Here is a 21,500-nt window from a genome sequence, read left to right as displayed (position 1 = left end):
TTACCACGATGTTTTCAAGGTTTATCCATGTTGTAGCAACTTGAAATCTTTTCATTGCTAAATAATATTCCATCGTTTGGATACACCACTATTTATCCACTCATCAGTTGAAGGACATTTGGGCTGTTTCCAAGCACATTAGCTTTTCCTGTAGCAGATTCAGCAGGGAAAACACCTATCTTGCTCTGGTTGCACAATTTCTTAGCCTTCACAACATAAACAGAACTCAACAATACCTATGAGTGGAAGAGAAAAAGAGAGAATAAAAAATAAAAAAGGTAAAGAGGCGCCAAAAAAGAGGAGAGAAAGGATTATAATAGATGGCATCTGCCAGAGTACTCTTGCCTGGAAAATCCCATGGACGAAGGAGCCTGGTAGGCTGCAGTCCATGGGGTCACACAGAGTTGAACACAACTGAAGCAACTTAGCAGCAGCAGCAGCAGCCAGAGAGGGAGCCATTTATAATAACCATGATGCTTAGAAACCCTTGCCCCTAGTCACTTGATCCAGCCAGCATCACTTAGGAGAACTGTGCCCCACTCCCTAACATGCATGACCTCTTGTCTCCTCCTAATTGGCACCCAGTAGAACCACATGATGGAGAAGGCAATGGCACCCCACTCCAGTACTCTTGCCTGCAAAATCCCATGGATGGAGGAGCCTGGTAAGCTGCAGTCCATGGGGTCGCTAGGAGTAGGACACAACTGAGCAACTTCACTTTCACTTTTCACTTTCATGCATTGGAGAAGGAAATGGCAACCCACCCCAGTGTTCTTGCCTGGAGAATCCCAGGGACGGGGGAGCCTGGTGGGCTGCCGTCTATGCGGTCGCACAGAGTCGGACACGACTGAAGCAACTTAGCAGCAGCAGCAGAACCACACGAGGGCTCTGAGAGTGTCTGGCACTGGCTTTCCTGGGGAAAGCTGAATGCAGTACAATAGTGGTGCGGCCAGGCAGACAGTGGACTTGGCAGGGCAGGCTGCTCAGGGTTCTCGTGGCCATGTTTTGCTCAGTGTAAGCTAATAAGAAGGTTTACCAGTGTGAAGAAGTCAAAATGAGAATAACTATGTATGATGTGCTTTCAGCCTGCGACTGTCACCCCCTTGGGAGTCTGCCGCTCTTGACCTGTGATGTGGATACAGGCCAATGCTTGTGTCAGCCGTTTGCTACCGGATTACACTGTGAAGAATGCACTGTATGTATTTTACCTCTGATTCCCCTTTTCGGGGGGCTTCTCTGGTGGCTCAGACGGTAAAGAATCTGCCTGCAGCGTGGGAGGCCTGGGTTTGATCCCTGGGTTGGGAAGACCCCCTGGAGGAGTGCATGGCAATCCAGTCCAGTAATCTTTCCTGGAGAATCCCCAGGGACAGAGGAGCCTGTCGGGGTTACAAAGAGTCGGACACGACTGAGCACAAAATCCCCCGCTTTAGGGAGTGATGCGTTCTTCTACTGCTATTGCCTAGAAGAGACTTGGTCTTGTTGATCACTTTCCTTGCCCTGTTGTATTTCAGTACTCCTGTGGTAAAAGTATTTACACTGCAGAAGTCAGCACACACTGGAAATCAGCCCCTATCGTTCTGTAGAAAGCTAGTTGTTAAGCATTTACCAGCACAACGTTTACCCAATGGGTCTGAACCCACCCAGACAATAGTTTTATCTACTCTTCTCCTGAAAGTGCAAGCAATAGAGTGTAAGAGCATTTATTTGCTGCTGCCCCACCCCCCCACCCCTTGTTAAGGCCACCAGATCATGGAGTCTTTTAACATTATTTAGTCAGTTTCCCACCCCGACCACTCCTTGCCCCAAATTATTTTTGGATGAGCTCATAAAAAAAATATTGTTTAAATGTATTGTCGATTCCTGTGGGAAATAAACCCTTGAATTTTTCACAGACTCTACTACACACATGAGCATATATGTCTCAAATTAGCAAAATAAAACATGTTCCCGCCATAAGAAATGAGTCATGCATTTAGAGAGTTAAAAATCCAGCTCTTTCCTTTGTCCTCCAAACTTGGCAGCCCACTGTAACATTTTAGAAAGAAAAAACAAGAACTTAACCTAATAAAAGAACAGTGACCTTGATGTGTCTGAAGAAATGTAGCTGATAAATAAGAAACATATGTCTGTTACAACATAGTTTGTGCTAATATTGGAAGTCGCTTTACTGAAAACACATGGGGATGAGGCAGAGGAGGAGGGAAAAGAAAGCAAGGAGAAAATATGAAAAGGGAACTCTACCCCAGGACAGGTAATCTAGAAGTTTCTTGTTGGAAGGTGAGCTGTGCCAAGTTCCATGACCATGAATGGGCAACACAAAGCAGGAGAGTAGAGCTAGTGAACAGGTCCACGGAGACACCACATCAGATCATTCCAGACAAACCTTAGACTCAGCTGACTTTTTCCTTAGCTGGTTAACTGCCATTGTTCTTGCAAAAGGAAACTAACTGAGCGGGGGCCACTGTTGGGGAACCTTTCCATCGTGGCTGAGCCCAGGCCTCTGCTTGGTACCCCATGCAGATCTATCGGTGGTGCACCGGGGGCCAGCATTACAGGATGAGCTGTCTCGCGGGAGTTCTTACAACCCCAGCCTGAGTAAAGCAGCTCAGTTCACATTGCTTTTGCTGAAACTGAAGTTTGGTTTGGGGAAAAAAGATTTCAAAAGCCCTTAGCTGTGTTATGTAACAAATTATGTCAACTTTTAATGTTTTAAATAAATCGGTTTGAGTAAAACTGGGCATAAAATTGTACCAAGATAACAACAAAAAATATGGATACTTAACAAACCCATTTCAAATGAGAATTCCATGCCAACCTAGGTCTTAATTTCACCTAAGCTTGTTAAATAGATATTTGAGCAGGGGAGTCTTTTTCTGAGTCTAAACGTCAGAACTGAGAGGTAGTTGTTTGTATCTCACCAGCTGTTTATATCGAATAAAGGTCAAGATGTTGCAATGATGAGAAAAATCTTGAAGAAGAGAGTTGGATCTCTCACATGGGGAGAGTTTGTTATGCCAAAACAATTATTTATAAGTAAGCGATTCTACTGAACGGTGATAATTCATACAAGATCTCACTATCAGCTGAACACTTTTTTTTTTTTTTTAAACTCACAAACATTGCTGTAGTGTGGAAGTAAAACTCCCTAGGGGTTTTATAGTAAGGGACTCCATTGGTTTTATGCAAACAGTTGCAAGTAGGCTAGTTGAAGAATTTCTCCTGACTGGCCTTAAACAACCTAGCTGGAAGCTAAAATTGTTGCTGTCAGAGGAACTGTGAGGTTTCTATTGCATTTCTTTTCTCTTTTTATTGGATATAGGTGATTGACACTGTTGTGCTTTAGGTATACAGCGAAGTGATTCAGTTATACCTGTATCTGTTCTTTTTCAGATTCTTTTCTCATTTAGGTTTTTACAGAATATTGAATAGACTTCCCTGTGCTATGTAGTAGGTCCTTGTTGATTATCCATTGCAATTCCATTCGAAGCAATACAGAGACAACCTACCTACCCTCTTCATTTGAGTCCTGGGAATAGGATATGTTTACTTTTAGATCATTATCAAGGATGTCGGAGAAGGCAATGGCACCCCACTCCAGTACTCTTGCCTGGAAAATCCCATGGATGGAGAAGCCTGGTAGGCTGCAGTCCATGGGGTCGCTAGGAGTAGGACACGACTGAGTGACTTCACTTTCACTTTTCACTTTCATGCATTGGAGAAGGAAATGGCAACTCACTCCAGTGTTCTTGCCTGGAGAATCCCAGGGACAGGGGAGCCTGGTGGGCTGCCGTCTATGTGGTCGCAGAGTTGGACACGACTGAAGTGACTTAGCAGCAGCAGCAGCAGCATCAAGGATGTAGGCAAGCAAGCTGCTGTGTAATTGTTCAGGCCCTGTGGCTGTTTACTGTTGACAATTGACTTGTAGTGCTTTTAATATTAATGCCATACCTCAGAGAAGCAGTTATCTTCACAACTGGAATCAACTGAGCATTTTCTGTTTGTAGGCTGGATACTGGGGACTAGAAAATCACTTCCATGGATGTTCTCCCTGCGACTGTGATATTGGAGGTGCTTATTCCAACACGTAAGTCAGTAAAATGAGTGAGTTTTGTGGCAGTATTCCTCAATCCCATTTCCATAAAATAAGTAAAAGCGCTTTTTAGGACATGCTGATAGTCAGAAGTGAAGTCATTCCATGGCAGGCAAAGGGCATTGAAAAGCAGCAATCTTGAGACATTAAAGAGAGCCCACTTGATTTCTTTCACTTCAGGTATTTCTGAGGCTGAGAAAACAGTTCTGTTACTTGGGAATCCCAAGGTGGTGGGAAATATCACTGCACATGTATGACTTGACCCACCTGAAACCCCAACTTTTTGCCAGCGTGTAAAGAGAGGTCCAGCATTCTCCTTTGTGCAGTTTTTAGAGGAGAGGCAGAGAGCCACTGAGGACAGAAGCGGTGGCCAGGGTTTCATGGATCTGGGTTGGTTTGTCAAGATCAGACCTGTAGAGCTGAGAGAATGAGCTTATGGTTACCATAAGGGGAGAATGGCTAGGGGAGGGATAGATGGGAAGTTTGGGATCGACATGAACATACTGGTGTATTTAAAATGGATAACAAGCAAGACTCTAGTGTATAGCACAGGGGACTATATTCAACATTATGTAATAACCTAAACGGGAAAAGAATTTGAAATAGAATAGATGTATGCGTATGTATTGCTGAATCATTTTGCTGTACACTTGAAACTAGAACAATGTTGTTAATCGACTATACTCCAATATAAAACAAAAAGTTAATAAGAACACCAGACCTGTAGATCTCATTGCCTCTCCACATCTTCCCCGGGATGACTGAGTGATGGATTCAAAGAATGGACTCAAATCCAGAGGGCACTTACGCCAGCACCCCTAGGCCCTTATCTTACACTTGCCACCCCACCTCCACTCTTTTTTCCCACAGGTGCTCACCCAAGAATGGGCAGTGTGATTGTCGCCCCCACGTCACAGGTGGCAGCTGCACTGAGCCAGCACCTGGCTATTTCTTTGCTTCTTTGAATTTCTACCTCTACCAGGCAGAGGAAGGCGCACCACTTCAGGGACTGGCACCTTTGGTTCGTATTTCACTGACTCTCCTTACAGACTTCATCTGGTGGAGTGTAGGTAAATACATAAAGCACACCCTTGAGATTGTGGGTAAGGTACCTGGAAGAGAGTGGTTTTGCCCACAAACACGGAGCAGAGTTGATCATATTACAGAATTGCAGATTCTATAAAGTCTTAAGGGCAGAGTTTGCATTCTATTTTATTTTTATATCCCCATTCCAACACAGAGGCTGGCACAGAAGTGTGAATTGGATTAAGTCGTGATGACACAGACTTGACTCTTGCTCTTTCGAGTCACCCGTCGGATAGGGAATGTTTATGGAGCGTTTCCTGGTCTGTCTCCCTGATGACACTATAAACCGTGAGAGGGAAGGAAGGGTGTGTGTTATCCCATCACCACTGTTGCTCTAGTGCAGAGCACTGTGATTGATGCATAACAGAGAGCCATGAATCTCTGCTACTGAATGAATGAATCTGGTACCAAACCAAGTGTGAGATGTGCTCACCAGCCTCCTGAAGCTGACCTTGGATTAGCAGTCCTCAGTGCTGGTCGCAGGGGTGTGTGATTAAAAATGCCTCTGGGACCCGTTCATTACAAGTCACAGTCCTGTGGGGCATGCTCCCTAAAAATATTTATCTCGAAGTCTTATGAGGGGGCAAACACAAGCATCCAAACCTAACAGAGAAAAGTTAAGTTAGGCTCTGATAGCACTCACATGCCTGTGACTCCAGCCCCAGGCAGGAATCTGACACAGGAAACGGCTGTGTGAGGTGAACGGCTTCAAGGGGAGAAGGCGTATGAAAGCTGGTTCTAGAGGCAGGATTTGGGTGGAAAACGGGGAACCCATCCCAGGTTCCAGGGACTAAGTCATTTCCTGAGATCTCTTCCTAATCTGGACAAGACTGGCGGGAGGGATGAAGATACCCCTGAAGAGGCTTGGAATTTGCTCTTTTACTGACTGAAATTGGGGCAGGAAGAGAAGGCTTGCACTGTCCTGACCTCGATTCAGCACTGCGGTGGGTAGAGTCAAGATAAAACAATCCTATGTCTGGATTCTTCTTCATGGTTTTTAGTGTTGCAGGTTTATGAGGATAACTGGGCAGAGGCGGGGCGGGGGGACTTTGGGAAGGGGATATTGTTGTCTAGACTCCAACTATCATGAAATAATAGAAAAAATATACCTAATGATGTTGGTCCCTGGTTCCCGGCCCAGAGCTCCTAGAACCTTTGAGCTTTCCTAAGGGATAAGAGCACTAGGAGCATCCTTTGTTCTAATGTTTGGTCTTTGACCCTGGCTGCTGACACAGAACTACTAAATCCTTTGGACTTTCCTGGGTGAGAGGAGTGTCGTTTGTCCTGATGAGGTAACTCTGGATGGCTTCAGGTCAGTGTTTGGTCACCAGAAACTATTAGACACTTGAAACTTTTAGCCGCACACCCCATCCTCCAGGAAGAGAAGTGAGGGAGATTGAGGTAATGATCCGTCATGTCTGTGGGCTGAAGCCTCCATACAATTCCCACAAGTGCTGGGTTCCCACATCCAGGTTGGTGGCCATATCAGTGTGCTGGGGGTGGTGCAACCCAGCTCCAAGGGGACAGAAGCTCCTGCGTCTGGGTCTCTTCCAGTTCTCACCCTATGTACATGTTCATCTGACTGTTCATCTATATCCTTTGGTCATAGCCTTTATTATACAAAAAAACCAGTAAGCATAAATAAGTGATTCTGTGAGTAATTCTAGCAAATGGTCAAACCCAGGGAAAGTGTCACAAGAACCCCAGTTTATAGCCAGGCGCATAATGCTGAGACCCAGGCTGATTGGCATAGAATGGGATTAGTTAAGGTCTCCGCCCTCCAGAAGTTTTTAACCACAGCTAGTACTTTTCATAAATAGCTCAAGATGGGGACAGTGCCGTAAAACAAGAAGAGTCCATAAGTGCTTCAGGATTTTAGAGCCAGGACTGAACCTTTATGAATGGACTTAACACACAGGTAGAATCATCTGGACTGAGACTTGAAACTAATTAAGTGTTTCCATTGGTGGACTAGAGAAGACAATCCAGCCAGAAAAGTTCCAAGTAATAACTCAGAGGAGAAACAACGCAGGTGTATTCACAGGTAGAACAGAAAGTTTACACAGAGAAGTACTGGAACTAGATTTTCCTCCTGAAGAGGCGGGGCTTCCCTGCTGGCTCAGTAGTAAAGAGTCTGCCTTCAATGCAGAAGACTCGAGTTTGATCCCTGGGTGGGGTTGATCCCCTGGAGAAGGAAATGACCACCCTCTCCAGTATTCTTGACTGGAAAATCCCACAGACAGAGAAGCCTGGTGCACTACAGTCCATGGTGTTGCAAGAGTCGAGCACAACTTAGTAGCTAAACCACCACCATTAAAGAGGCTAAACTTTGAATCTTTCTGAGCAAAGGAATGACGTGATGAAGACTGTCCATAGACACCACCCAGCAGGAGTAGAGCCTGGTTTGGAGCAGCACCGTCTGCAGTAGTCCAGACAGGGATGGAGAAGGGGCCAGGTTCAGGGCAAAGAGAGAGGATGGAAAACGGAGACACCCAGGGACATGAATCCAAAACCCATCTTACAAGTAATTGTTTTAATACTCAAATTGGAGAGCTAAGAAGAATGACAATTAACTTTCTTGGTAGGTCTTCAAAAAGATATCTATATATCTACATCTATCCATCCATCCGGGCTTCCCTGGTGGCTCAGGTTAAAGTGTCTGCCTGGAATGCGGGAGACCCGGGTTCGATCCCTGGGTTGGGAAGATCCCCTCGAGAAGGAAATGGCAACCCACTCCAGTACTCTTGCCTGGAGAATCCCATGGAGGGAGGAGCCTGGTAGGCTACAGTCCATGGGGTCGCAAAGAGTCGGACACGACTGAACAACTTCACTTTCACTTTCACATCCATCCATCCATATCTACCTGCCTGTCTATCTAATCTTTCTTAGTCTGTGTGGGCTGCTAAAAATACCATAGACCAGATGGCTTATAAACAACATGAATTTATTTCTCACAGTTCCGAAGACTGGGAAGTCCAAGGTCAGGGTACCTACTGATTCAATGTCTGAGAGCCTCTTCCTGGTTCTTAGATGGCTGTCTTTTCACTCAGGCATCTTTTATAAGGGCACTAATCCCATTTATGAGGACTCTGCCTTCATGACCTAATCACCTCCCAGAACCCCACCTCCTAAGACCATCATGATGGGGATTCGATGTCAACATAGGAATTTAGCAGGGGGACACAAGCATTCAATCTATAGCAACATCCTTGCTACTCAAAATATGGTGGGCAGACCAACAATAGTGGCATCATTTGTGGATTCATTCGACTTGGAGACTCTCAGCCCCCATCTAAACCTACTGAATCCAGTCTGCATGTTAGCAAGACCCCCAGGTGATTTGTACACAGTTTGGGAAGCACCTGACTTGTTTTCTTATAGAAATTAAACATGGCCACAAAAGTTAATATTGATTGAATTTAACATAGTATGGCATTTAATATAGTATTCCATAATATGTTTTCTGTATAAAATTAGTAAAATAGTTTATGATTTTGTGTTGTAAGATGAACATAATTAGTGAGGGGAAAAAATGAAGAGGACAAATAAACATAATCCTGTGGGTCCTGTCCAAAGGAGCTGACTCAACAGCCTGGTCAAGAGTCTGAACAGTGACCATGAGAATAGAGGGCTCAGGGCTTCCCACTCACAATGAACAACCAGAGCATCTGTGAAATTAAAAACTTTGTCTGTAAAACTAATAGTGAAACATCAAGCAAACATATAGGGGTGGCTCAGTAAAGAATCTGCCTGCAATGCAGGAGACCCAGGTTCGATCCCTGGCTTGGGAAAATCCCCTGGAGAAGTGAATGACTGCACACTCCAGTATTCTTGCCTGGAGAATTCCATGGACAGAGGAGCCTGGCAGGCTACAGTCCATGGAGTCAGAAAATCGGATACAACTGAGTGATTAATACACAGGGTACAGTGAAAACTTGGAAATAAACAATTGGAGATTCCAACTGTGTAGACAACTGAATGACTAGGAGATAATATAAAAGTGAGTCCCACAGAACCCAGGATTTTAAGGAAACTGCAGTTGCATGCATGCAATTCTGCTGTTTTAGTTTAGTTGGGGGAATTTTGCTGTCCTGATATAATCTCTTATGGAAACATTTAAAGCCAAATTTTACAGACCATGAAAACTAAGAGAAATTGGTCTGGAGGTATCAAAATTACAACATCTAATAAATCTTTGAATTGGTATATCATGCATATTGTTAATGTTCAAAACACCATAAAACCAATAGCAAAGAAGAAATGTTTTCCCAGATTAGAATTACACAATTATTCAGTTACAATTATTACAGTATAACAGCCCTTGAAAAGAAAACTCAACACATAGCCTTATAACCACCTAAAATTTCACATTTTCATAGAGAAACAAAAAATTTTAAGCTGCCTCCATGACTTCCTCCCGAGGCTATTAAGTGAGAATCATGATTCCCTTTTAGAATCTGAAACTCTTCAACTATGGTAAAATTGAAACTGTTGTTCGTTACTTAAACTACCATTTCTTTTCTTTTTAAGATATTAGCAACAGCTTTGCCTACATGCGATGTGTATTTCCAGCAACAAGGAGATGATTTCATAATTGACAAAGGAAATATAATACTGAGAAAAAATCAGCAAAGCATACAAGCAGATGAACAGAATGAGGTAAACCGTTTCCTCAGGGTCATTGTCTATTCACTAGAAGCAAATAACCTGGGTAATGCACTCAGAACTATGCCTGCCTCATGTCTGTGCTCAGTCACTCTAAGCTCTTATTATCCTCAGAAATAGAGTGAAGGAAAGGAAGAAGCACTCTCAAAGTAACTAGAACCTCTGGGGCAAACTTCTTTAGCTTTATTTCTCTACAGAGTGAAAACTTTGGGAAAGTAAGATTCTGGAGAGTTGAAGAGTCAGACCGTGCACTCATATTTTCTTGTCTTTTTAAAAAGGAGAGGTACAGTGCTGAGAAATGGCTATCTTCCTAGTTGAAGACAAAGGACATGTTGGTGTCCCTGAGGATGCTGTGTGACGATGCTCTTGATTCTGAAATAGCTATAGTTGATTAGTGCTGGTATGAGTGACAGGGTAATGCTGCCTCCTCAGGGCCCTGCCTCCAATAGCTTCTGCAGGCTAGAAGAGACCAGAAAACCCTGTGGCCATTCAACTGCTATTTAATTGAAGACAGGATAACTTTGGGTCTATTTGTTCATTTGTTATGGTGGGGTCTTTACCGAGCATTCCTGTGTGTTTGCATGAAGGGATGGGTTGGAAAAGCAAAAGAAAGCAGATGTTGGCTGTCCTGTTCATACAACCAGCATTTGAAACAGTTCTTTATGCCTAAGAGACTTTCTTGGTTGAAAGAATGAAAACAGAAATACCTAGACGTAGAAAGCCTGCCCTTGAGATTGTTGTGGAAGAAATGAGGCATGTATACAGACAATGAATGCATTTCAGGGTGGGGTGCGTGAAGAGGTGCACAAAACCTGTTACGAATTTCCCTTAGGGAAAACCACCTCCAGCCGAGAGGGTCAGAGAAGGCTTCATGAGTGGTGGTCCTCCGTTCAGGCCCACGTGCACGGCAAAGCAGTTTTGCTCTTCTACTTGTCTCTGTCCCCATGCCACCTGTCCGTAAAGCCTTCTCTGACTCCAGGCATCTCGAGCTGAAGTCCACCTGAAAAAGAAGGGTTGGGAGTGCTCTTGTTCCCAGTGGCACAGCTCAGTGAACTTCCTGATTTTACTGCACAGAAGTATCACCCAGGGAACTTGTTTAGAATGCAGATGCTAGGGCCTTCCACTTGAGATGCTGAATCGGGGAATCTGACTAGTGTCATGAAACCTGCATATTTTTTCAAGTAACTCCATAGCCACATTGGACTGCCATACTGGATAGTGCAGATAAGGAACATTTTCATTACTGCAGGAAGTTCAATTAGACAGTGTTGCTCTAGAGCAGTGAGGCTCAATTTGGAACCTGCAGAGAGTTTAGGAAAACATAGATACATTTTGTGATCTTCAATTGGATTTAGATATTTGAGATGTTTGGCATAATGATTTTTTTAAATAAATACTTTTTGGATCATTTGGGGAAAAAAAGAAATCTGCATGTTTGCCCTGGAAAGCAATCCCTGGAAAGTGATCCCTGGAAGCACTTTGAGAAATACTGTTGTAAGCAGCCACAGACTCCTCTCCTGACTCTCACCTGAAACAACTACTTCCGTATTACTCACTTGGAAAACTTGTAGTCATCCCTTAAGACCTGATTCCAATTTATCTTTCTGTGACATTCGCTACCCTAACATCCGGACATAAGTAATTGTTTCCATCTCTAGGGTCCCATAGGTCAGTAATTTTCAAACTGCAGGTCATGCCTGTTGGTAAGTAGGTCATGCAATCAATTGACTGGATCAACTTAGTACAGTAAAAGACTATAAAGCAAGGGCATATTTTTTGGTGAAACTTTTACATAAGTGTGTGTGTGCATATACGTACACCCTAAATCACTGTCCTAGGTTGGATTCCCTAGAAACAGAGACTGCAACAGAGATCTGAATGCTTGTGCTTTACTGAAGGAGTACTCATCAGGAGAAACCTGTCAGGAAGGAGGGCAGGAGGCTGGGGAGGGGGAAAGTGAGGCAAGGAGGCATCTAGAGTAGTCTAGCCTTGCCTGCTTCCCTGGGGAAACTCTGAAGCACACAGGGCACCACAGAGTTGTCCTCCACTGAGGCCTCAGGGCTGGCCTGTTGTATTCTCATGTCAGGCAGTCATGGCTACAGACTGCCGGGGCAGACCCAGGTCACCTCCCAAGTGAGGCAGCTCCCTTCAGCCAAGGGCAGTTCTCGAAGGGAGCAGTGCTGAGACATAGCAGCTAACAGTCGCAGGAACTGGTGGCAAGATAGAGTGGTCCAATAAAGGGAACCAGGCAGTACCCTAAGAGCATCCATTCCAGCTCACTCCTGGCATGCTCAGACCCATGGGCAGGGCCAGGGCAAAATAGAAATTAAATGCAGAGCCCCCTAGTTGAGAAATTAGGGGGACTTCCCTTGTAGGCCTGTAGTTAGGACTCTATCCTTCTACTGCAGGGTGTATGGGTTTGATCCCTGACAGGGATACTAAGATCCTGAATGATACACAGCCAAAACAGAAAATAGGGAAAGGGCCCCTTGAAGATAGTAAAATATAAATTTACTTTCTTCCATAGTCTCTGTCTCTCAACTTGTCAAAATACTTTATATGCTATTTAATGTCATTCTAAGAAAAGAAATAGTAAAAATTTTAATTATTAGCATGAATTATACTATTCATCTCCATAGCATGCAATGCCAATTTTAATTGCAAACATAAGAGCACTTAATTCATACACATAATCATTGAAATTACACAATTTTTATTTTGGAGTCATATATGTATATATATGTATGTACGTATATATATAGGAGAAGGAAATGGCAACCCACTCCAGTATTCTTGCCTGGAAAATCCCATGGACAGAGGAGCCTAGCAGGCTACAGTCCATGGAGTGTCAAAGAGTCAGACACACTTGAGTGACTAAACCATCACCATGCATATATATTTAATTCTTCCTAGAATAATGGGAATGCTGCACAAAACTAACTCGGCTGTTATTTCATGTCTTAGTATGTGTTTGACCAACAGTACCTTCAGCTTATTCATGAGTCAGGAGGGACTGAAAGGAAAAGAAACTCTGAGTTGCCTATTGTCCTTTTTCCTTCTAGTTATCATTTTCAGTGTGAGTAGCTGGCTGACACAAGGAAGTAACATGAATAATGTGTTTCTTAGAATGTCTTTCCCTTCTTTCTGCTTTCAAAGAAATTTCTGGTTGGAACAGAAAACGCAGCTTCTTGGAGCTGTTGGCACCCTGCTTACTTAGTCATAGATGTAACACACTGACTTTGTGCTACCTCTGAGTCTGAGTCTCACTGAATGCCTAAGCGTAGGAGATCCGTTTGAATCCCCTGCTCATGGGCTTTGTGTGCCCTGTGTGCAAATGAGGCAGCAAGGAAGCAGACACACGCTGTGCATATACCTTCTGTCCTTGTGCATGCTCCATTGTCCCAAGACATTTCACTTAGGAAACAACTTCGTAAATCTTAATTATTTCAAGATGACACGAGCAGAGCATTAAACCAAGCATGGGGTCCTTCTAAGCATGGGGTCCCATGCAGCTGCATAGGCTATATGCCCATGAAGCTGACTCTACCCGTTTGCTTCTTAAGCTCACTCTGTGCAGGAGTGTGACCATCCAGCAGCTTTAAAGTAGTGAAATTATTTGTCCCTACCCAAGAATTAAGACATCTGATCCCATAGAGCCTGGAGTTGCCAGCACAAGAAATTCATGGTCACTGAAAACGACAGTGAATTTGGATACTTCCACTTCATTCCCAAACCTGTGCTTTCTCCCTCCTGGGGACATAGCATCACATAAAGACCATTGGTTTATGTACTCCGTAAACTGCCTCTAGAAGAACACTTCCCCATCTCATAGCATGTCACTTCCAAGCCAGTGGAGCTGATGGATCTTTTAGGGGCCCCGTCCCACTGCTATCCCAAGTTAGCATCTTCTGGATGCCATGGTTTGTGTAGCAACAGTGAATCCCAAAGTCACATGACCACTGATAGCTTTTACTGTAAAGTGGGTCCTTTGGGCTGAGGAAGTTGTGTTTTCCCACGCTGGTGAAATAGACATTCTGGGAGGCATCAGAGAGTAGGGGTGCTGACCGGGCCATAGGGTGATTCTCACCGATGTTATGGGAGACCACGTAACATTGCCATAGACCAAAGAACCCTCTTCACTGTCCTTCAAAACAGGGGATCAGTATGATATTTTATGGAACATCTGGTTGGTTCAGATTCTTTTGGACTATGCTGTTACAGCAAGCAAGAGAATTAACAACTTTGGGGCAAGACTAAATATATACAATATACACTACTGCCCATCCCAAGCAAATACAAATTGTTTCTCTTCCTTTTCGTTTCAGTAGCTGCATATCACATACCAGAGTGTACACTCTGGTGTTGATAAACTCTGGTCATGATATTCCATCCATCATAATGTCTGCAAGTGGGGCTGCAATTTGGTTATGCTTGTATTAAATTTGTAATGTGGATGTGATATGGGACCCACCAAGTCTTGAGGGTGGTGCTTTGAGGACACCTCTGATTTGCAATATTGGTTTTTATTTACTTTCTTGGCTTGGTGTGTGGGGTGGGCAATGGAGGGTGGGCATTTCTCAAGGTTTTACTCGACGTTTCCTACCATAAGAGGACTAACCCTACAGATCAGAGAATCAGTGCCAACTGCTAAGCAGGTACATTCCAGCAGTTCAGTCCAGATTTCTGTCAATTCATACTTGGTCACTTTTTTAAAAAGCTCTTCAATTGATTTTTTTAAAACTTCATTTATTTGTTTTTGGCTGCACTGGGCTTTCACTGCTGTGCACAGGCTTTCTCTAGTTGCAGCAAGCAGGGACTACTCTCTGGTTGCAGTGCACAGGATTCTCATTGCAGTGGCTTCTCTTGTTGCGGAGCACAGGCTCTAGGCGCATGGGCTTAGTTGCCCCATGGCATGTGGGATCTTCCCTGACCAGGGATTGAACCTGGGTCCCCTGCAGTGGCAGGAAGATTTTTAACCACTGGACCACCAGGGAAGTCCCTTGATCACTTTCAATTATATATATTAAGCAATATTTTGTTGACTGCTCATCTGTCATGCTTCTAGGAACATCTACTAATCATCTTCATAGAAGATTCCCATAGGTCAGGCCACCTTGTCTCCTATCCCAACTTTGCTACGCATTATATTTATACTCATCTTGCTCTTGAGAGTTAAATGTTCCCTGGCCTTGTGATCATGTCCTCTGCACTGCTACTAAGGAGCTCAGATTTGTGATGTTTTGTCTTACCACCCTACGGAAGGTGCACAGTCCTCAGCTTCTCAGTGATCCTGGTGGCCCCCTCACCAGTTCATTCCTCACTCTCTTGATAAATGGAGCGTAGTCAGCAGATGGGTTTTCCAGCCTTGGACTTTACATCCATTCTAGCACCCATAGTTCTTTGAGCCTTGTGGCCCATCCTCCCCAGGCTGCTGCAGCAGTTCTGGCAGCTCTGCTTCATTACTCTGAACCACAGCTTTTGCCAAGCTTCTAAGAACTACTCCAGCAATATATTAGTTCATCTCGCAGGGCTCCAGGGCCCTTGCCAAATGGCTAAATCCTATGTCACCAGTGACCCCAAACAAACAAGCTCTCCTTACCTGGTTTCATAGTCTGGCCCCCCCATGCCCAGCCATCTTCTCCCAGTTGCTACTGGCTCGTGTTAAGCAGGTCTCTCTAGGAGATCCAGCACGCCATGCTGAAATTTGACCCTGACTATTAGGCAAGTGCTAAGGGGGGGCAGATGCTGAGGAATATACTTGTTTTCTTTTAAGGCACCTGCATCATTTGAGATTTGCGGATAGTCTTCAAATGAGGCAGGGATGGAGGCAGACTAGGGGAGGGCTCTTTTCTAATAAGAGTGAGCGGACTACATACATAGTCCAAAGTGCTCAGAAGAACCTCAGGGTTCATGGTTCTCATGTACATCACTCATGTCTCAAGACTCCCCTGATTCCCTGCGAAGGGAAGCTCTGACTTTGGCATAGGTGACTTACCCAGGCTGAGAAGTGAGCCCTCTCTGAAGTTCTACAACTTTTCCAATAAAGTATCATGCTTGGTCTTGGGTTTTTCCTACCCTCTCACTAAAAGAGATGGGAGTCTCTTTATTTTATTTTTGGTTGTGCTGCGCAGCATGTGGGCCCTTAGTTCCTCAACCAGGGATCAAACCCACACCTCCTGCATTGGAAGTGCAGGGTCTTAACCATGGTCCACCAGGGAAGTCCCAAGAGTCTCTCTAAATGCTGCCAAGAAGCCCTTCTGATTCTCACACTTGACTGTAAATTGCCCTGAGGCTTCCATCTTCATCAAATGCACCAGTGACAACCAATAGTAGCCATCCGGGCCCACAGTCCTTATAACCCATATCTGTTGATGCCAGAAATATTGCTCATGTCAGTGCCTCCCCTTCCCTCTTTATCCTGTCCCAGTTTGCCCAAGATGACAGTTTTAGCAATGGCTCTGCTGCTCCACAAGGGTCATCAACACATGTTACCCACTGAGGTCCTCGTTGCCACCTGAAGAGTAAATTATTCTCCTCCAAGAATGCATCTTCGAGTCTACTTTTAGGTACACTGTCTGCTACCAACTATTTCAGGTCAGGGGCCCTCGAAACAGAGCCTGAGACTAGAGTCATGTGCAAGAGATTTACAAAGGCAATCTTCTTTGGGAAAACTCTTTAAGAGAATGAAGGAAATAAGATGGAGGAGGAGAAAGAGTCAGAGGTGGTCTCAGGCAAAACAAACCTTGGATTGACCCATAGAGAAAGTCAGAAACATAAACTGCGGATAAAGTTTTCCTGCCTCTTGAGACCACAGGGCCAGCCTTTTGTACCCTATCAGGCAGTCATTGGTGGCTTCCCCGCTGGCTCAGAGAGTAAAGAATCTGCCTGCAGTGCAGGAGACCTGGGTTCGATTCCTTGGTTGGGAAGATCCCCTGGAGAAGGAAATGGCAACCCACTCCACTATTCTTGCCTGGAAAACCCCATGGACAGAGGAGCCTGGCGGGCTACAGTCCATGGGATCACAAAGAATTGGACACGACTGAGCAACTAACACACAGGAAGTCACTGGCTGTGAGCTACCCTCGGCGTAGGGGTGGGGACGTGAGAGGGCAGTTCTCCAGAGAAGGGGCAAGTGTGAGCTGTTAGAAGTCACACTCAAACGACAAATGGGCATGGGCGTACCAGCTAAGTAAAGGGGATCCATGGGGCACCTACACTGTCTGCTGCCATCTCCAAGATACTTTTAAATTTTTATTATTTTACTATTTTTTAAATATTTTTATTTATTTGACTGCTCCAGGTCTTGGAACAGGTTCTTTAGTTGCAGCATGTGAACTCTTAGTTGCAGCATGTAGGGTCTAATTCCCCCACCCAGGGATCGAACCCAGGCCCCTCCACATTGGAAGCACGAAGTATTAGCCAGTGAACCACCAGGGATGTCCCCAGAGTACTTTTTTAAAGTTTGAAAATGTTGCAGAATGAGTTTACACACACCTTCATCTCATTTCTTATTTACCTTAAACTCCTCTGTGGCAGGGATTCTAGTCTATTCATCTTTGCATCTGATTCAGAGGCTGGGATTGAATTGTTCCTAAATAAACATTTGTCAAGTGAGGAGCAGTTTGTGGTAGATCACAGAGCAACTTGAACTTCAGGCTAAGTAATTTGGGCGTGAGGTTGTTGGCAGTGAGAACGCGTTTGAAATGCTCGTTGGCAGCAGTGTGTGGTATGTATTGGACTAGAGGGACCACAGAGAGAACAGCCAAGACACTGTTGCAGCAACACAGGCAAAAAGTAAGAAAGAGGCAGAATTCCAGTGGAGGCTGGAAGTGTTGAGAGGCAGATGCAGAAGTCATCAAGGAAGTATTATCTACAGGGTCCAGATGGTCCCAGGCTGACATCCAGCATCGAAACCAGCAGGGCTGCTAATCAGCCAAGCGTGTGAGCAGTTTTGTACTCATGTGCCCCCAGGCAGATGGGAGAAGATCATTTCTCACATTTGCATGAAAGAAATATCTAGAAAAAACAAATCCATGTGGTTTTATCATTGTCATGCACAATTAGGCAAAATCCATGAAGTAGGCATGGGAATATTTTCTTTCCCTTCATGTTTTGGCCAGAACTCCATAGTCATATCTGAGAAAAGCCAAGGTCACCAATGTGGAATCACTCCGTTTATGACACATGGGGTACTTCTCGTGCTGGCCAATGATCCTGCTTTCCAAGTGACCATTCTATACAGTAACATATGTTCCACAGCTGCAGGATCGGCACTTTATTCTCTGTGGTATTCTGGGATGTGTCCTGGTTGGAATAATTTATCCGGGGCCCAGATGGATCATATACACATCAAGAAATACATGAGGTTTTTTATTTTCTCTTCCAACCCTTCACTCTAGGCAAAGTTGTGTTCATTCCTCTCCTATTTTAGAGCTCGGTGACTTCTGACCAACTGCCTGCTGTTTCCATCTTTCTCCGAGAGCCGGTTCCTGGGATTCCCGTTACATGGACAGGACCTGGATTTGCCAGCGTTCTCCCTGGGGCTGGTTTGAGATTTGCTGTGGGGAACATCCCTGTTCCCATGGATTTCACAGTTGCCATTCGCTTTGAAACTCAGGTATCCTTCAACTCCCCTTCTGTGCTGGTGGTTCCAAGCTGAAAGAAATACATTCTCAAGCTAAGTGTTTCCATTCCAGTCTTGCCTAGGTTCATCATAACAGGATTTGCAGAAAGTTGAACATCTGGAGAGCATTGTAAACCAAAGTATTTCCTGAAGATATTAAAGCAACACAGGGAGCCGTATGTACACACACATTATTCCATGGAGAGAAAGTAAAGCCGGAGCTATAGATTTAAGGTACTAAGTCTAGGGAAGTGGTGATGAAATGTTTGTATAAGAATAATAAATAACTCAAATAATGCAAATCCTGCCCTCCTAGGACATTTTTCCCCCTGAAAGTGTAATAAGCAACATATGTGCAGAGATTTAGACTCATGGGGATGCAGAAGAGGCATTTATTTGCACTTGGATTTTACCAGGAGACAAAAGGAAAGCTCAAACCAACCTGGTCCTCTTGCTTCCTCCCTTTCGAGCCCTTCCCCTGCCTATTGAGAAATATCTAAGAAAGAAGAGAAACCAAGTTAGGAAAACACTTGATCTAGAGTTTTCTTTGCATAATCTTTTCTTTGGTGGTCTGAAACTCCATAGACCATCTCCCTTGAAAAATATTTTATGTGGCTGGGAGTGGTCTCAGAGCCCCCAGAGTCCCTCTGGGGACCACATTCTGAAAGGGCTCGTTGTCTGTTGTATGACCAGAGTGGATGATCTACTTTGAAACTCTTAATATGACATACTTCTTAATTTCTCACTTAACAAATTAAAAGCAAGGGACTTGAAGGCACTTTGACATGGTGAGTATGACAAAAACGTCATTTTTTAAAAAGATACATGTGTATAAACGTGTATGTATAAATATATATAAATTTTTGTATAGACAGAATATATCTCTGACAGCTTTAAAAAACTTTTCCAGATTGTGATACTTCTAGAGTTTAGATAATTAGCATATATGCTCTCTCTCTCTTATATATATATATATATATATATGTATTTATACACATGTAAATATATCTGGTAATATGATATTAAAATTATTTAATAAATATATAAATAATAAATTTATATAAGAATATTTATGCAATAGTATGATAGAAATATATATATTTTTGTAAAAGATTCCTTTTTTTCCCTTAGTGCTGTGATCCAAGAACATGATAAATTAATTGACTCCTGTTAGATAAGTTTGAGATGGACATGTGCACACAGCTGTGTTTAAAATGGAAGACCAACAGGGTCCTACTGTTGAGCACAGGGAACTCTGCTCAGTGTTATGTGGCAGCCTGCATGGGAGGGGAGTTTGGGGGAGAATGGATACATGTATAGGTATGACTGAGTCCCTTCACTGTTCACCTGAAACTGTCACTACATTGTTTGTTAATTGGCTATATCCCAAAACAAAATAAAAAGTTTAAAAAAAAAATAAAAGATTAGACCTTCAAGAGTCCTGGGGTTTTCTAGACCCAGGAATTACATCTATGGCCATAAACAATATTCTTTCTACCTGGATCATAATTCAAATACCAGAAAGTTAGGCCTGAGGGTGACTCTCTTCTCACAAATGCAAAACTCCATCTTCCAAGCAGACTTTGGGTTTATCCCGTGCACTATCCATTAGAAATATGTTGGTGCATGCATCCTCGCAGGAACATGCCCTTATGTGATGCCTGTCTAGTCTGCAGATGACTGGACCATCCAGATGGTAATTAACCCCATTGGAGCAAGCAAGCACCGCACACGCGAGACCCCACAGCCAAAGCCTCAGGCTTTACCGGCAGCTTCCAGGTATGCATGGGTACCTGGCCACAAATACTGAAGATTTCTTAGAATGTTGTTTGTTTATCAGTATTTTGTAACCAGGAACTATGTGGGAGAAGAGGTATATCAAAGGAGACTGTAATGTTTATTAAGTGTTTACTATATGCTACACTATGATTTACATTTAATATCACGTTGAATTTTCCTAAGAACTCAATGAGGTGGATATTGTCTTCACCAGACGAGGAGGAAACTGAGAACATTTCGATGACTTGCTCGAGTTTTATAGCTGATGTATAGCAGAACCAGGGCTCCAGCCCAGACAGCCTGACTCTGATCCTGAATGTTTGTTTTCTGTTCCCCCAGATACCTGGAGATGTGAACAAACGAAATGCTACAAAAATAAGAGTACGATGTTCAGTTTGAGTTAGCTCAGCAGCCAAAAGTCTAGTTTTCAGGCCAGTAATTTTGCATTGGAGATTTGTGGCTGAATAAAACAGAAACCTTGTAAATATTAGCCTGATAGATGGGAGGGAGTACATTTGCTCCATCCTTTCCCCAGAGCAGTCGTGACACCCCTTGGCCAGTTCCCAAGGTTTTGCTATGTGGCACAATCCTGTGGTAGAGCCACAGAGAATCTGAATGTGAACTGACCACCCAACCCACCTGAGCTGGTCTGGATCTAAACCAAGCCTCCATCCGGCAGTGGAACCCGCTTCACAGCACACGTGGAACACACCAAATGCAATGGCTGCTTAGCTTATATAACTGTACTTTTGACACTGAATTTTTGCTTTATTTCTTTTAATACAGAATCATGCTACTTCCCACACCCATCTGTTTAGAACCAGATGTACAATATTCCCTTGATGTCTATTTTTCCCAGCCTTTGGAAGGAAGGTTCAAGGCTCATTCACACATCCTGGTTGATTCTGTAAGTACTACAAAGCCTTGTGGATGCTTCCTTCTGAACTGAGTTCCATTCTAATTGTACATGTAGGGTTGTACTTTGCAGTGTTTCATGAGAAATAGAAATCTATTTGTTTCATTATGAAAATCATCTCCTGTTTATGAAGGTCGTTGAATAACAATGGCAAATCTTCCAGAACAGCACTTGTCAGCCCCAGTTTGAAGTATTTTCCATATTCTATTGTTGAGACTTCATGACAACTCTGAGAGGGAAGTCTGTGTTTATTCCCATTTTACAGACAGAATTGAAGGAAAGGGTCACGGAGTTAGTGAGTGAGGAGTGAGAATTCAGAGCCAAAAGGCCTGATTCCAGCA

The 21,500-nt window shown here is 43.8% G+C and overlaps 1 protein-coding gene across 1 annotated transcript in view; it reads left to right on the top strand.

Annotated features, from left to right (window-relative positions):
* Positions 1-21,500, top strand: part of LAMB4 (laminin subunit beta 4) — a 111,354-nt gene that overhangs the window by 30,909 nt on the left and 58,945 nt on the right. The window contains 6 exon segments of the mRNA XM_040259870.1: positions 1,086-1,195; positions 4,005-4,084; positions 4,961-5,111; positions 18,273-18,458; positions 20,134-20,243; positions 21,030-21,150. Coding sequence (XP_040115804.1) covers positions 1,086-1,195; positions 4,005-4,084; positions 4,961-5,111; positions 18,273-18,458; positions 20,134-20,243; positions 21,030-21,150 — 758 coding nt within the window.

This window comes from Oryx dammah, unplaced genomic scaffold, assembly GCF_014754425.2.
Source record: "Oryx dammah isolate SB20612 unplaced genomic scaffold, SCBI_Odam_1.1 HiC_scaffold_18, whole genome shotgun sequence".
NCBI lineage: Eukaryota > Metazoa > Chordata > Mammalia > Artiodactyla > Bovidae > Oryx > Oryx dammah.
This window is presented reverse-complemented; position numbering and strand designations above follow the sequence as displayed.